Source organism: Cheilinus undulatus, linkage group 9 (assembly GCF_018320785.1).
Source record: "Cheilinus undulatus linkage group 9, ASM1832078v1, whole genome shotgun sequence".
Lineage (NCBI taxonomy): Eukaryota > Metazoa > Chordata > Actinopteri > Labriformes > Labridae > Cheilinus > Cheilinus undulatus.
Window position 1 is genome coordinate 1,378,850 of NC_054873.1, and position 14,121 is coordinate 1,392,970.

Genomic DNA, 14,121 nt, shown 5'->3' on the forward strand with positions numbered 1-14,121 from the left:
CAACTTTACCAGGCTATTTCTGCTGTTTTTGCCTCTTTTACCCCATTTTTTTCCATTCTTGACCCCTTTTAAATCACCTTTCCAGCATGTTTTCTCCTCTTGGTTCCACTTCTCTTCTATTTTGACACTTTTTAACCCCTTTTCACTACTTTTTTGCCCTATTTTTGCCACTGTTTAACCTATTTTTGATACTTTCACCAGTTTTTGTCCCTTTGTGCCACTCCACAACCCATTTTCCGTTTATCAGCCATTATTTTGTAATACATTTGCCAACCTTAACCCTTTTTTAAATATCTGCTAATTATGGCAGTAAATTTCAGTAAAAACAGATCAAATGTTCAGTCACTCTAAAACTATTTCAGTATTAATTGTTTGTTGGATGATTTAACAGCTGCAGACATTTAAAGCCGAAGGATTCTCTTAAAACCACAACATCTTTTCCTCCTTTTCTGAATTTAAGCATCTTTCGGGGGCCGGACAGGAAGCTTTGGGGGTCCTGATGTGGCCCCCGGGCCTCCAGTTGATGATCAGTGCCGTATATCTTTACGTACTCATAATACGCCGTTGTACATGTACGGAACAGGGTTAGGGTCGTTTTCGAAGGAAAAAATAATTTGGGGCAAGTCGAGAATTAAGTCGATATTTCGAGAATAAAGTTGAAATTTCATGAAAAATGTCGAAGGATAAAGTCGAAACAATTTCGAGATTAAAGTCGAAATTTTGACTTTTTTCTCGTCATTTCTACTTTAATCTCCATTTGCCCAAAACTATTTTCTTCTTCGAAAATGGCCCTAATCTAACCCCCTTCCACAGTAAATGAGAGCCTCGTTGTTTCAACATTAATTCAACATTCAACATTATTTCAGTTTCAACAAATTTCGCTTTCGTGTGATGGAACGCTTGTAGTAGAGGTGTCGGTTTCCATCGAACATGTTTCTAAAAGGACCTAAAGTCTCGTCTCTGATTGGTTGTAGCAGCCGCCAATCAGCGTAAGGCAAAGCAACGCAGAAGTTCTGATTGGCCTCCCACGGATGTCAATTCTGCCGGAAACAAAGATGAAGAAGAAGCTGATTGGTGGGACGAACAGAACACAGTTTAATGGCGGAGCTTTTCGGCAACACAAGTGTGTACTCCATAAAATGTGAAATAAAACGGAGTTATTGTAGTTTCACATGAATTTATGTGGATAATTCAGGCTCCGGGATGGCCACGTTAGTGCTGGATAACGGAGCTTACACGGCGAAGATCGGATACAGTCTGGAGAAAGTGAGGTAGGAAAGGTAGCGATGTAGCTAATGGTAAAGCGCTACAGACGAAGTTAGCAATGCCAGCTAGTCAGCCTCATTGATTGGTGAAGTTATTACGGTCATGACGTCACTGTTAACATGGTCGTTTAAAGCAGAACCTCTCACACGGTTTAAAACTACAGCCACCATTCCAAAAAAGTTGGGACGCTGTGAAAAATGTAAATAAAAACAGAAGACAACAGTTTCTGGAAGTTTTCCTGAGTCCATGCAGTGTTTTAGTTCAGAATCATGTCTGTTTTTAATTACGGTCTAGTTACCCATTAACTTAAGCAGTTACACAATGCTCCTCCACCTGTTTTACATCAGTACCACTTACTTTTCCAGCCTTTTGATTAGGGCTGGGCAGTTAATCACAAATTAGACTACATCGCATTATGGCATGCTGCAGTATTCAAACGACAGACAGTGCAATATTTCTTTAACCTGGAAAATGTCAAAATACCAGTTTGATACGATCTCCTTTTCTTGTTTTATCCTTTATGCCAGTGTTACTCAACCCTGCTCAACCAAAGAGCCAAAGAGTTGAAAATTACCCTTGCAAGAGCCACAATCTAAGAGATGAAAAGTGGCAAAAACAGCTAAACTATGACTAGAAATAAGTTAAAGGTGGCAAAAATGGACAAAAAGCAACAAAAATGGGAAGAAAAGTGGAAAAAGGGTCAGAAAGTAGCAAAAATACAGTACAGGAACTTTATTTAAATATTATTTAAAATGGGTGAGAATTGACAAAAAATGAGTTACAGTTGGCATAAAATGGTCCAACCATGAAAAAAAATGAGTGAAAAGTGACTAAAATTGGCAAAAAGCAGTCAAGATTGGCTAAAATGGGCAAAAACTAGGAAAAAGTGGTGTTTAATGACAAAGGGGAGCTTAAATGGGTGAAAATGCAGAGAAAAAAGGGCAAAAATGGGATAAAAGTGGCAAAGGATGGGTAAAAAGTTGCAAATATAGTGTCTAAATGGGCAAAAAAGTAGGGAAAAGGTGGTTTTCAAAGGCCAAAGGTTGCTTAAATGGGTGAAAAGTGGGAAAAAATGGTGGAAAAGGGCAAAAAAGTTTCCCTTATTTAAGGTTTTCTGGGGGAATAATATTTAAAATGTAGACATAAGAGAGCCACGTGTTGAGTATCACTACTTTATACCTTATTCAAACCTTTAATTATCTTTTTTTATGTTATTTTATTTTTTACAAAAATCTTACTTTTCTTGCTCATGCATTTATTTTTCTTCATCAGAATGAGAACATGAGAAATGATCGTCCCCTTCAATAAAACAACTGATATCAACATTTCTCTATGAGCCAAAATGGCAGTAAGATATTTGACTCTAAATTCAGCCCTAGTTGAACTGATCTGATATTGTACTTGTTAGAATATAGAATGATTTCTTTCTCATGTTTGTTGAACAACAGAAAAAATGAGGAACCTAAATAATCACATTTTAAATTGGAATATTGCAGGAAAAACTTGTAATTAGATTATTTTTGCGTATCGTTCAGACCTATTTTCTATTGTGAATCAAATATGGGTTTATGAGCTTTGAAAATCATTGACTTCTGGTTTAAATTACATTGTACACAGCGACCCAACTTTTTTGGAATCAAGCTTGTATGATGAGATATATTTTACTATCTTGCCCTCTATATTGTTGATATCAGTCTACATCTGCTTCTCTTACAGCGTCATCCCAAACTGTCAGTTTCGCTCAAAGACGTCCCGATTAAAAACCTTCACAGCCAATCAGCTCGATGAGATCAAAGATCCGTCAGGTCTCTTCTACATCCTCCCCTTCCAGAAGGTGAGAGAGCGGACACGAGGAGGATTCAGCGTAACATAGACTGTTTTTTTTTTATTTTGATCTCTCCTATTCTTCCTCTTCAGGGTTATTTGGTGAACTGGGATGTTCAGAGGAAAGTGTGGGATCATCTGTTTGGGAAGGAGATGTTTAAGGTAGGTAGTAGTCATGAAATGATGTTGATACCAGAGCAACAACAACAGAAGTCTTTGGTATCCTGTGTTGGATTAATTCTTTTTATTTTGGTACTTTTTGATGTTGTTACTCGTTTAGGTCAGGGGTTCTCAGTGTTTTCAGCCCGCAACCCCCAAAATAAAGGTGTCAGAGACCGGGGACCCCCACTGTACCTGAAGATGGTTGAACAGCCAGGACATTCAAGAATAGTCATGTGGAGACAAGGCTGTCCATGAGGGGGAATAAATGGAAGAGCTTTCTGGGGGCCAGTAAAATCATGGCCAATTGTAAAGTTAAATTGTGGTATTTTATATTTAACCTGAATAATAACCACTCTTATCAGAGAAACTAATTTTAATTCATTTGTGTTGTAAGAAGCTCTCTTAAAAGCGATTCTTTTGTTAAAAACAGAATAAAAATATATTAAAAATAGCTAAAATGGGTTAATAATGGCAAAAAATGGTGAGAGATGTGGTGAAATTGGATTTTAAAAGTAGCAGCAATGGGTTATAAATGCAAAAAATTAGATATAAGTGGCCAAAAAAATATCCAAAAATTGGTTAAAGTGGTAAAAAGAGTATATTAAGTCGTAAAAAGGTTTTAAAAGTGGCTGAAATGGTATTAAAGAGGCAAAAATAGCTGAAAATTTGGTTAAATGGGAGGAAATTTGATATAAACTGGCAAAACTTGGCATATCAAATTGTAAAATGTGACTTAAAAAGTGGTAAAAGGGGTTACTAGTGGCAATAATGTGTCAACAGAGCCAACAATAGGCAGGTAGTGGCAAGATTTGGTTTAGAAGTGACAAAAACAGGCAGAAAAAAACGTGGTGGAAAGGGTTTAAAATGACAAAAAATGGGTTTTAAGTGGCAAAAATGAGTTAAAATTGGTAATATTGTGGGAAAAGTGATGATAATGTGCTAAAATTGGTGCAAGTGGCATCAGTGTAGTTCAAAAATGTTTTTAGTTTTTTTAAGGCATCTGGAGACCCCCTCACAGTGTCTTGCGACCCCCAATGGGGTCCCGACCCCAACATTGAGAACCCCTGGTTTAGATAACAGAGATGGTTGTGCCTAAAAAACTGACATTAAAAATGTATTTAAAAGTTTAAATGTTTAAAGTGGGCGTCTTTTTGTCCTTTTCTGCCCCTTTTTCATTCATATTGGAGATAATCTTAATCCCGTTATCTTCTGAGTTTGGGTTCATATTTCTCACCTCTCGGTCGTCTTTCTTGGTACAGGTGGACTTCGCAGACACGAGCATCGTCATCACTGAGCCGTACTTCAACTTCTCCTCCATCCAGGAGTCCATGAATGAGATCCTGTTTGAGGAGTACCAGTTCCAGTCGGCTCTCAGAATAAACGGTGGGACGGCATGCTCTAATCAGGTTCACTCACCGGGTCTTCTTTTGCTGTGACATGACGGTGGATTTTTACCCTACAGCACCTGTAAACACACGCTAAGGTGGAAAACTAACAGAGCTCACCTTCGAAGCAGAAATTTGTTTGAAATTTCTTAGAACATTAAAGTTCTGTGGGGGCTTGCAAATCACAAATATAGGGTTGGGCTTGGACTTCTACAGCCTGATTTATGCTGCTGCATCAAAGCTACACCGTAACTCAGACTGTAGGTTTGTAGACCAGAAACTCAAGCAGAGTCCTACACACGCAGCCAACCATGCAACAGCCTTAAGAACTGAAGTACGGGTCAAAACAAAGAGGACAGAAAGCCCTGTGATTGGTTGGTAGCAGTGGTTGACTGCAGGTCTCTGATTAATGTCTGCAGGCTTATTGTAACCCAGAAATGAGTTTAATAGCAGAGAAAGTCTGACCTTAAAACTGAAGTTAAACGCACGCCACAGATCGCTAGTGTCTGTCTGTTTTTAAAGAGACGCTCTGTGATGAGCTGGGATTTGAAAAATAAAAAATGCTTGAAATGAGTAAAAAAGAATAAAATAATGAGCATAACTGTTATGAAATTCCTGCAATCAAGTGTATCAGGATTATTTATTTATTTTTATTTTATTTAAAAGTTATTTAACCAGGAAAGCCTCACTGAGATTAAAAATCTCCTTTACAAGAGTGTCCTGGCCAAGACAGCAGCATGTCAAAGAACACATTTACAAAGATACAAAACAATGACAAAAGCAGATCACCATATCCAGTTTAACATCAGAAGAGAAATAAATCAACCATCAAAGCATTTACCAACTGATGCATCATCCTCCAACAACTTCAGTCTACTTTTAAAAAGGTTCAAAGAGACCTGCTCCCTCAGGCCCAACTCCTCCTGCAAGAGGTTCCATGTAGCAGAAGCCACATATCTAAAACTCCTTTTTCCCATTTCAAGTCGTACTTCAGGAACAGACAACAAGAATAGATCTTGAGAATGGGAGACAGAGCGAAGACTGTAAGTTCCAACATTTCTCAACTTGATATAATCACATAAGTAAGAGGGAAGAAAATTAAGAATAGCCTTATAAATGAGGACATACCAGTGATTTTGTCTGTGAACAGACAATGCAGACCAACCAACTCGAGAATACAGGTCACAATGATGAGTTAGGGCCTTAAGATTTGTAATAAACCTCAATGCTCCATGATACACAGTATCCAGAGAGCGAAGGCATTGTGAAGATGCATGCATGTACAAAACATCATAATCAATCAGTGGTAAGAAAGTGGCAGCTACAAGTCTCTTTTTTGCAGCAAATGAGAAACAGGACTTATCTCTGAAGTAAAAACCCAGGCGCAGCTTCAGCTTCTTAACAAGCTGCTGAATGTGAAGCTTAAAAGGCAGTGAATCATCAATTAAAAAACCTAGATATTTGTAAGAAGAGACAAGCTCAATCATGTCACCCTGAGATGTAATCATAAAAGGCAAGTCCTGTGGATTAGACTTTGAATTACTAAACACCATGAGTTTTGTTTTGTTGGGATTTAAAAGTAATTTTAAATCCCTAAATGTGACTTGCACAGTATTAAAAGCATCCTGTAAGTGACACAGAGCTTGATGCAGCATTGGAGCAGAGCAGTGAATAACTGTATCATCTGCATAAAAGTGAAAGTTCACATTTGGAACATCATGTCCAATATTATTGATATAAATAGTGAACAATAACAGTTGTAAGTTGTCTCCTGATTCACCATCAAACAAAAAAGTATTTTTGTAGATTTTAAAACCAAAAAGATTCATAAATAACTTTGTTGCCTTTAGTAAAACACATCCAGCTGTTGCAGTACATCCTGTTTGTCAGGTAGAAGTCATATTTATCATTTATCCCTGTTATCTCTGTTGAATCCATCTTCTGTGTTCTCCAGCCGGTTCTCTCAGCGCCCATCACTACTTCCACTCCAAACCATCGGAGCTCTGCTGCCTGGTGGTCGACAGCGGATTCTCCTTCACTCACATCGCCCCCTACTGTCGCAACAAGAAGATGAAGGATGGCATACGCAGGTAAGAATGATGGAAGCCTGCAGAGGTCAGGAGCATGCACAAAAAAACCAACAAGAATTAAAAAAGACGGCACGGATATAAGGAGCTGAAACATTAATGCAGGGAGCCAGAAAGTCACTGTGCTACTGCAAAAAGGCAAAATGAAAATGCCAAATGAAACTCAGCAAAACAGAATAACTACAGCCAAGACACAAAAAGCTACAGCATGAATATGAAAGTCACGAGACAAATACAAACAACACAAACATTAAAAGCAATAAGACAAATGCAAAATGCAGCAACTCACCTGCAAAAAGCTTCGATTTGATGCAAAAAGCCAAAGTATTTATGCATAAAGCCACAACATTAATGCAAAGTCTACATAGTTAATGCAAAAAAAAAAAAAAAAAATCAATGTAAAAAGCCATTTAATCTATGCAAGAAGACACAACTTTAATGCAAAATCAATTTAGTTAATGCAAAAAGGCACAAAATCAATGCAAAAAAATAACATTTATGCAAAAGCCAGAACAGCAATGCAAAAAGCCACGTCACAAATGCATGAAGAAGGAAAGCTACACTGCACAGCTATCTGAAACTGTGATGTTCCGTTTGCGTCAGTTATTTTGAGTTAATGTAGTCGTGCTGTTCTCTTTGGCAAAGCTTTGTTGATGTGCATCCTCTAACACCTTAAAACCCCTTCAGAGAGAACATGAACAACAACATCCTGATAAACCTCCAACATAAATAACAGAAAAATAGAGTAAAATACTGATGACCCTTCTGTTTCTTCTCTAACAGGATCAACGTAGGTGGAAAGCTGCTGACCAATCACCTGAAGGAGATCATTTCATACCGGTTTGTTGCTGCTTGACTGTTTGATTAAATCTCCTTTTTCATTCAGAAACACTGAGATAAAAGCATTTCTCCGCTCCTCACAGGCAGCTGCATGTCATGGATGAAACTCACGTCATCAACCAGGTGAAAGAGGACGTCTGCTACGTGTCTCAGCAGTTTTACAAAGACATGGAGGTCGCACAGTAAGAAACAACGATCTAGAAACATTTCAGACTGACATTAGGCTCGATTGTTTTGTAGAATAGCAGGTTTCGATTTCCCCTCATTCCCCTCTGCCCCGCTGGGCTGCGTTCACTACACTAACATCTGTCTTTAACCATTCTCTGACAACCCTGCAGTGTTGTAAAGATGTTCCTGATGAGCGAGGCGACTCTTTAACACGTCTGTTCTGTTTTTAGGTTGAAGGGAGAAGAAAACTCAGTGATGAGGGATTATGTTCTTCCCGATTTCAGCTCCATCAAAAAAGGTTTCTGCAAGGTGAGGAGCGCTTCATGGATGTAGAAGAGAATATTTGAGGTTCTCTTCACGTATTCACAAGATCAGTGAATTAACTAGATCAGAATTGCAATTTCAGCTGAAATTACGTGAAGATGCTGAGAGATGAGTTGTGGAAGAACTGCTGAAAATAGCCAAAAGCACAAGAATAGCTGAAAATAGAATAAAAATATCATAAAATGCCATAAAAGTAGTTAAAATGGCATTGACAGTAGCTAAAAAGAATAAAAATAGCTGAAAATAGCTTAAGAATAGCTGAAAGTAGCTTTACAATAGCTGAAAATAGCATTCAATAGCCTAAAAAGCATAGAAATAGCTGAAAGTAGCTTTACCATGGATGAAAATAGCATAAAAACAGCTGAAAATAGCATTCAATAGCCAAAAAAAGCACAGAAATAGCTTAAAATAGCATGAAAATAGCTGAAAGTAGCCTAAAAATAGCTGAAAATAGCTTAAGAATTGCTGAAAATAGCTTTAAATTTGCTGAAAATAGCATATAAACAGCTGAAAATAGCATTCAATAGCCGAAAAAGCATAGAAATAGCCAAAAGGCATAGAAATAGCTTAAAATAGCATGAAAATGGCTGAAAATAGTGGAAAAATAGCTGGAAATAGCATAAAAGCTGAAGAGTGCAATACCTGATTTGTGAAGAATGTGAAATCGTTGCTCAAAATATAGAATTTAGTCAACAAAAAAATTAGACACTGCCTTATTGACGGAGAAGCCTCTTGAGTCTAAAGGCTGAAGGTGTGTGAGATTGTGGTAAAGATGGTGGAGATGTTGTTCACAGCAGAGTTACTTAAACACAACCAAATTGTTTAAAAATACATTTACAGAGCCACAATCTAAGAGGTGAAACAGAAACAGCTTGAGGTACAATAACAGTAAGTTAAAGGTGGCAAAAATTGTCAAAAAGCAACAAAAATGGGTAAAAAGTGGTGAGAATGGGGGGGGGGTGGAAAGGGGGTCAGAAAGTAGCAAAAAAATGGGTGAGAAGTGGCAAAAAAATGAGTTGTAGGTGACAAAATGGCAAAAAAAATGAGTGAAAAGTGACTCGAATGGGCAAAAATAGAAAACAAGTGGTATTTAGTAGCAAAAGGTAGCTAAAATGGGCGAAAAAGGGCAAAAATTGGATATAGGGGCAACAAGAAGTGGCTAAAATAGGAAAAAAATGGTATTTAATGACAGCAGGTAGCTTAAATGGGTGAAAATTGCTTACTCAGCATCCCCACTAACAAGAAAAAAGCTCCCTGTAAACAGATGTCCTTATTTTCACGGCATGGTTTTTAGACTTTAAAAACTCACATTGATGTGTTTTAACATGAAGAATTCACCAGAAATCAGGCGGTTTGTTTGACTTCCTGTTGAAAGTTTGATGCTGAAATGCACTAAAGCTTGCTTTTAGGACTCTGACTTCTTGGAGAATGGCTTGGAGTTGTTTTGTTGTGAAAAAGAAAGGGTGAATTTTTAAAAGCTGCTACTTCAGCCTGACTTTTCAGAGATGTCCGCTGTTCTCACCGGTCTTGGCCCTCTCTCTGCCCTCCAGCCTCGAGAGGAGATGGTCTTTAGTGGAAAGTATAAAACAGGAGAGCAGATCCTGAGGCTGGCCAACGAGCGCTTTGCTGTTCCTGAGATGCTCTTCCACCCGTCAGACATCGGCATCCAGGAGATGGGCATCCCCGAGGCCATCGTAGACGCCATCCAGTCGCTGCCAGAAGGTCAGACTAACATCCACGGGTCTTTAGATTAGGTAGACTTTAATGTCTCAGTGCTGCTCTGAAAATCCCCTCACCACTGCAGCATCTGCCTGCATGCACCGACTGGGTTTTAGATATTACTCATACATGTTTATGCACATACAATAAATGTTGGGAATGAAGATGCTGGAGCTTAAACGCCAAACTCAGACTGATTTACTGCTGAAATAAAAGCTTAAAACTTTTCAAACATGATTCGTCTGTTCTTCTGTCAGCAGAAATGCAGCCACACTTCTACCAGAACATCATCCTGACCGGAGGAAACTCTCTGTTTCCTGGTTTCAGAGAGCGCCTGGAGGCTGAGCTACGATCGCTCTCTCCTGCCCACCTCCCTGTGTCCGTGCTGCTGCCTCCAAAGTAAGACTTGTGATGATTTGAAGTTGAATGAAAAAAGAAAGAAAAGAAACACAAAAGAGAGGAGAGGCTGACCCTCTAAAGGTCTCTGAACGAGCCTGTTAACAGGATCAGAATGAATTAGAGCAGCGATACTCAACGTGTGGCTCTTTTATGTCCTATTTGAATTAATATTCCCCCCAGAAAACCTTACAAAAGGGAAACTTTGACCTCAGAAATTAATCCCATTAATCAGTTTGTTTCACAGACGTATACAGAAGGCTTCAATTGTCAAACTTCATTGTCCCATTTTTGCCCTTTTTTTTTTTACATTTTTGCCACTTTTCATACAATTAAGCTACCTTTGCCATGAAATACCACTTTTTTCCTACTTTTTTGCCCATTTTTGACACTTCTTTTTGACCCTTTTTCCCATTTTTTCTCCCCATTTTTGCCCCTTTAACGTATTTTTATTGCTACTTCAAGCCGTCTTTACCAGTTTTCACCACTTAGATCGTGGCTCTTGCGAAGGTATTTTTGCAGTTTGGCTCTTTGGTTGAGCAGGGTTGAGTAACGCTGCATTAGAGCAACATTAAAATATGATTGTCATTATTTTAAAATTATAGCATTGATGTACAAGGCATTCTGGGATACTTCAGTTTGGAGTGTGGCTCCGTTAAATGTCTGTTTGAAGGTCCATGCAGCCCTGGACCTTCATCCAATGAGAACCAGGACCCCCTAACAGTAGACATGGAGGTGGAAACCACAGGAACAGGACTCAGTGGAGCAGAGCAGGACTAGGACTCATTTAAAAACACGCTGTTACTGACGGTTTCATCATGAATCCTCTCGTCCTGCAGCCCCATCACGTACTCGTGGGAAGGAGGGAAGCTTCTGGCTCACAGTCCGGACTACGACGAGGTCGTGGTAACTCGAGAGGACTACGAGGAGAACGGACACTGTGTGTGTGAAGAAAAGTTTGATATCTGAAAGGACTGAAACTCAGGCTGCAGAGATCTGAACATTTTTCTGCTGCTTTGTCTTTGTTTCTTTTGTATTTTGTTTTTATACTTTTGTTTTTGATTGTTTCACTCATAAAAGACGTGGAGCCAGAAGACAACTGGACTGAAAACTCTTCTTTGTTTTTCCTCCTGAATCCTGATTTCTCCAGTAACTCCTGGTAGTTCAGAGCTTTATCCCTGAGTTTCAGCCTCCTGAGTCTCATCAATGACAGAAAATAAAAGGAAGCAGCAGCTTACAGGCCATTAATGATTCAGCTGTGGCTCAGTGGTAGAGATGGTCCTCAACGGGACGGTTTGATCCCCAGCTCGTGTGGTCATGTGCTTGGAAACGAAGCCTGAACCCAAATTTCTCCCAAAGGCACAGATATATTTAACTACCAGACTATTGTACTCAAGTACAGGGGTTCTCAACGTTGGGGTCGGGACCCCCTTGGGGGTCATGAGACACTGAGAGGGGTCTCAAGATGCCCTAAATAAACTAAGAATATTTTAAAAATTCAACTGTTGCCACTTTACACCACTAAAGTTTTTTCCCCACCAATTTTGCAATTTAAACATATTTTTGCTACTTAAAAACCATTTTTCCCATTTAAAACCCTTTTCAACACTTCATTTACGCCTGTTTTTGGCACTTTACGCCTATTGTTGCCTCTGTTAAACCCATTATTGCCTCTTTTAACCACTTTTTACGTCCATTTCAACCACATTTCGCTATGTGATATGCTCACTTTTGCCCGTTTAATGCATTTCTGCCAATTTCTTTCCATTTTTCTGTCTTAGTTAACCCTCTTTGTTAGTTTACGTCACAATTTTCATCCCATTTTTGCCAATTTAAAGTCATTTCAGCCTTTTTTAATTACCCTTACCACTATCTGTGTCCGTTTTTGCCGCTTTCTCTAATTTTGGCCACTTTCTGCTTATTTTTTGCCAATTTTATCAAATTGTTGCCATTTCTAACCAATTTCTGCTACTTTTAAAATTCAATTTCACCACCTTTTCCACCGTTTTTTGCCATTATTAACCTATTCTAGCCATTTTTTTATCCCATTTTATTTCTGTTTTTAACAAAAAGGAATTTGAACCCATTTTTAAGAAGGCTATCTACCACTCGAATAAAAAACATACTTGCCTCTTTGGTCCCCAGTAGCTTGCACCTTTATTTTTGGGTCCTGGGCTGAAAAGGTTGAGAAGCACTGCTCTAGTAAAAGTCAGTTACTCTGATTAAAATATACTTGAGTAGAAGTAAAAGTACTGGTCTATAATTCGACTCAAAATTAAAAAGTGATTTAAAATGTTCTCAGAGTACCTAGCAGCTACTTTTGATACCTAAGGGGCTTTCACAGTGAAATATGACCTGTCCTTAATGTGAAATAACAAAAAGAAATCTGGACCTCCAACCAGGTTCTCAGAGGTGTCAAGTAACTAAATACAAATACTTGGTTACCTTACTTGAGTAGAAATTTTGGGTATCTATACTTTACTGGAGTAATTAGCCATTTTAAAAATAGCCTCGTTACTCCTATTTCATTTCAGCTTGTTTTCATTCCAGCTTGTCATTGTTAAAAACAACACAAATAAAAAAAACACAAAAACCTATGCAGATAAATCACGCCATCTGGATAGAGTGAATTTGATTGTGGTTGGATAAGGAGTATAAACATAATACCATTCTGACACCCTATTGGTTTGTACCGATCATCTCACCTTCACACGACACAAATCACGTCACACTTCAGCAAGGAAATAGCAGACGTATGAAGCCTAGTACGAAGATGTCCATGACAGAAACTCGAAATGTCCCAACCAATCACCAGTGAGGAGGTTGGTAGTAGATACATACTGTATATGGTTCTTGAATGTGTTTGCATTGTACTAAAACGCGTTCATTTTCAATGGGTATAAATACGGCTGAAACAGGTGCAAAAAAGCAAAAAGGTGGGGAAAATGAGTGAAAATAACTAAAATTGGCAAAAAAAATAGCAAAAAGGTGGGGGAAATGAGTGGAAAATAACTAAAATTGGCAAAAAAATAGAAAAAAGGTGGGGGAAATGAGTGAAAAATAACTAAAATTGGCAAAAAATATAGAAAAAAGGTGGGGAAAATGAGTGAAAAATAACTAAAATTGGCAAAAAATAGAAAAAAGGTGGGGAAAATGAGTGAAAAATAACTAAAATTGGCAAAAAAATAGCAAAAAGGTGGGGAAAATGAGTGAAAAATAACTAAAATTGGCAAAAAATAGCAAAAAGGTGGGAAAGAATGAGTGGAACAATAACTAAAATAGGCAAAAAATAGAAAAAAGTGGGGAAAAATGAATGAAAAATAACTAAAATTGGCAAAAATAGAAAAAAGTGGGGAAAAATGAATGAAAAATAACTAAAATTGGCAAAAAAAAATAGCAAAAAGGTGGGGGAAATGAGTGGAAAATAACTAAAATTGGCAAAAAATAGAAAAAAGGTGGGGGAAATGAGTGAAAAATAACTAAAATTGGCAAAAAATATAGAAAAAAGGTGGGGAAAATGAGTGAAAAATAACTAAAATTGGCAAAAAATAGCAAAAAGGTGGGGAAAATGAGTGAAAAATAACTAAAATTGGCAAAAATATAGAAAAAAGGTGGGAAAGAATGAGTGGAAAAATAACTAAAATAGGCAAAAAATAGAAAAAAGGTGGGGAAAATGAATGAAAAATAACTAAAATTGGCAAAAATAGAAAAAAGGTGGGGAAAATGAGTGAAAATAACTAAAATTGGCAAAAAAAATAGCAAAAAGGTGGGGAAAATGAGTGAAAAATAACTAAAATTGGCAAAAAAAAATAGCAAAAAGGTGGGAAAAAATGAGTGAAAAATAACTAAAATTGGCAAAAAAAATAGCAAAAAAGGTGGGGAAAATGAGTGAAAAATAACTAAAATTGGCAAAAAAAAAATAGCAAAAAAGGTGGGGAAAATGAGTGAAA

General features: G+C 37.8%; 1 protein-coding gene across 1 annotated transcript; it reads left to right on the forward strand.

The window, feature by feature from the left end:
* Positions 1–1,072: 1,072 nt before the first annotated feature.
* actr6 (actin related protein 6) lies at positions 1,073–11,275 on the forward strand. Its single transcript, XM_041794663.1, has 11 exons — positions 1,073–1,271; positions 2,983–3,100; positions 3,184–3,252; positions 4,512–4,635; positions 6,592–6,727; positions 7,508–7,564; positions 7,648–7,746; positions 7,963–8,041; positions 9,607–9,778; positions 10,036–10,174; positions 11,011–11,275. Exons 1-11 carry the CDS (start codon positions 1,204–1,206, stop codon positions 11,138–11,140), a joined length of 1,191 nt encoding a protein of 396 aa, XP_041650597.1. The 5' UTR covers positions 1,073–1,203; the 3' UTR covers positions 11,141–11,275.
* Positions 11,276–14,121: the final 2,846 nt, after the last annotated feature.

Excerpts from the sequence above, each read along its gene's own strand:
- actr6 (XM_041794663.1), top strand. The coding sequence starts at position 1,204 with ATGGCCACGTTAGTGCTGGATAACGGAGCTTACACGGCGAAGATCGGA. Across the intron at positions 7,565-7,647 it reads AAGGAGATCATTTCATACCG|GCAGCTGCATGTCATGGATG; the intron begins GTTTGTTGCTGC and ends CGCTCCTCACAG. Across the intron at positions 9,779-10,035 it reads CATCCAGTCGCTGCCAGAAG|AAATGCAGCCACACTTCTAC; the intron begins GTCAGACTAACA and ends TTCTGTCAGCAG.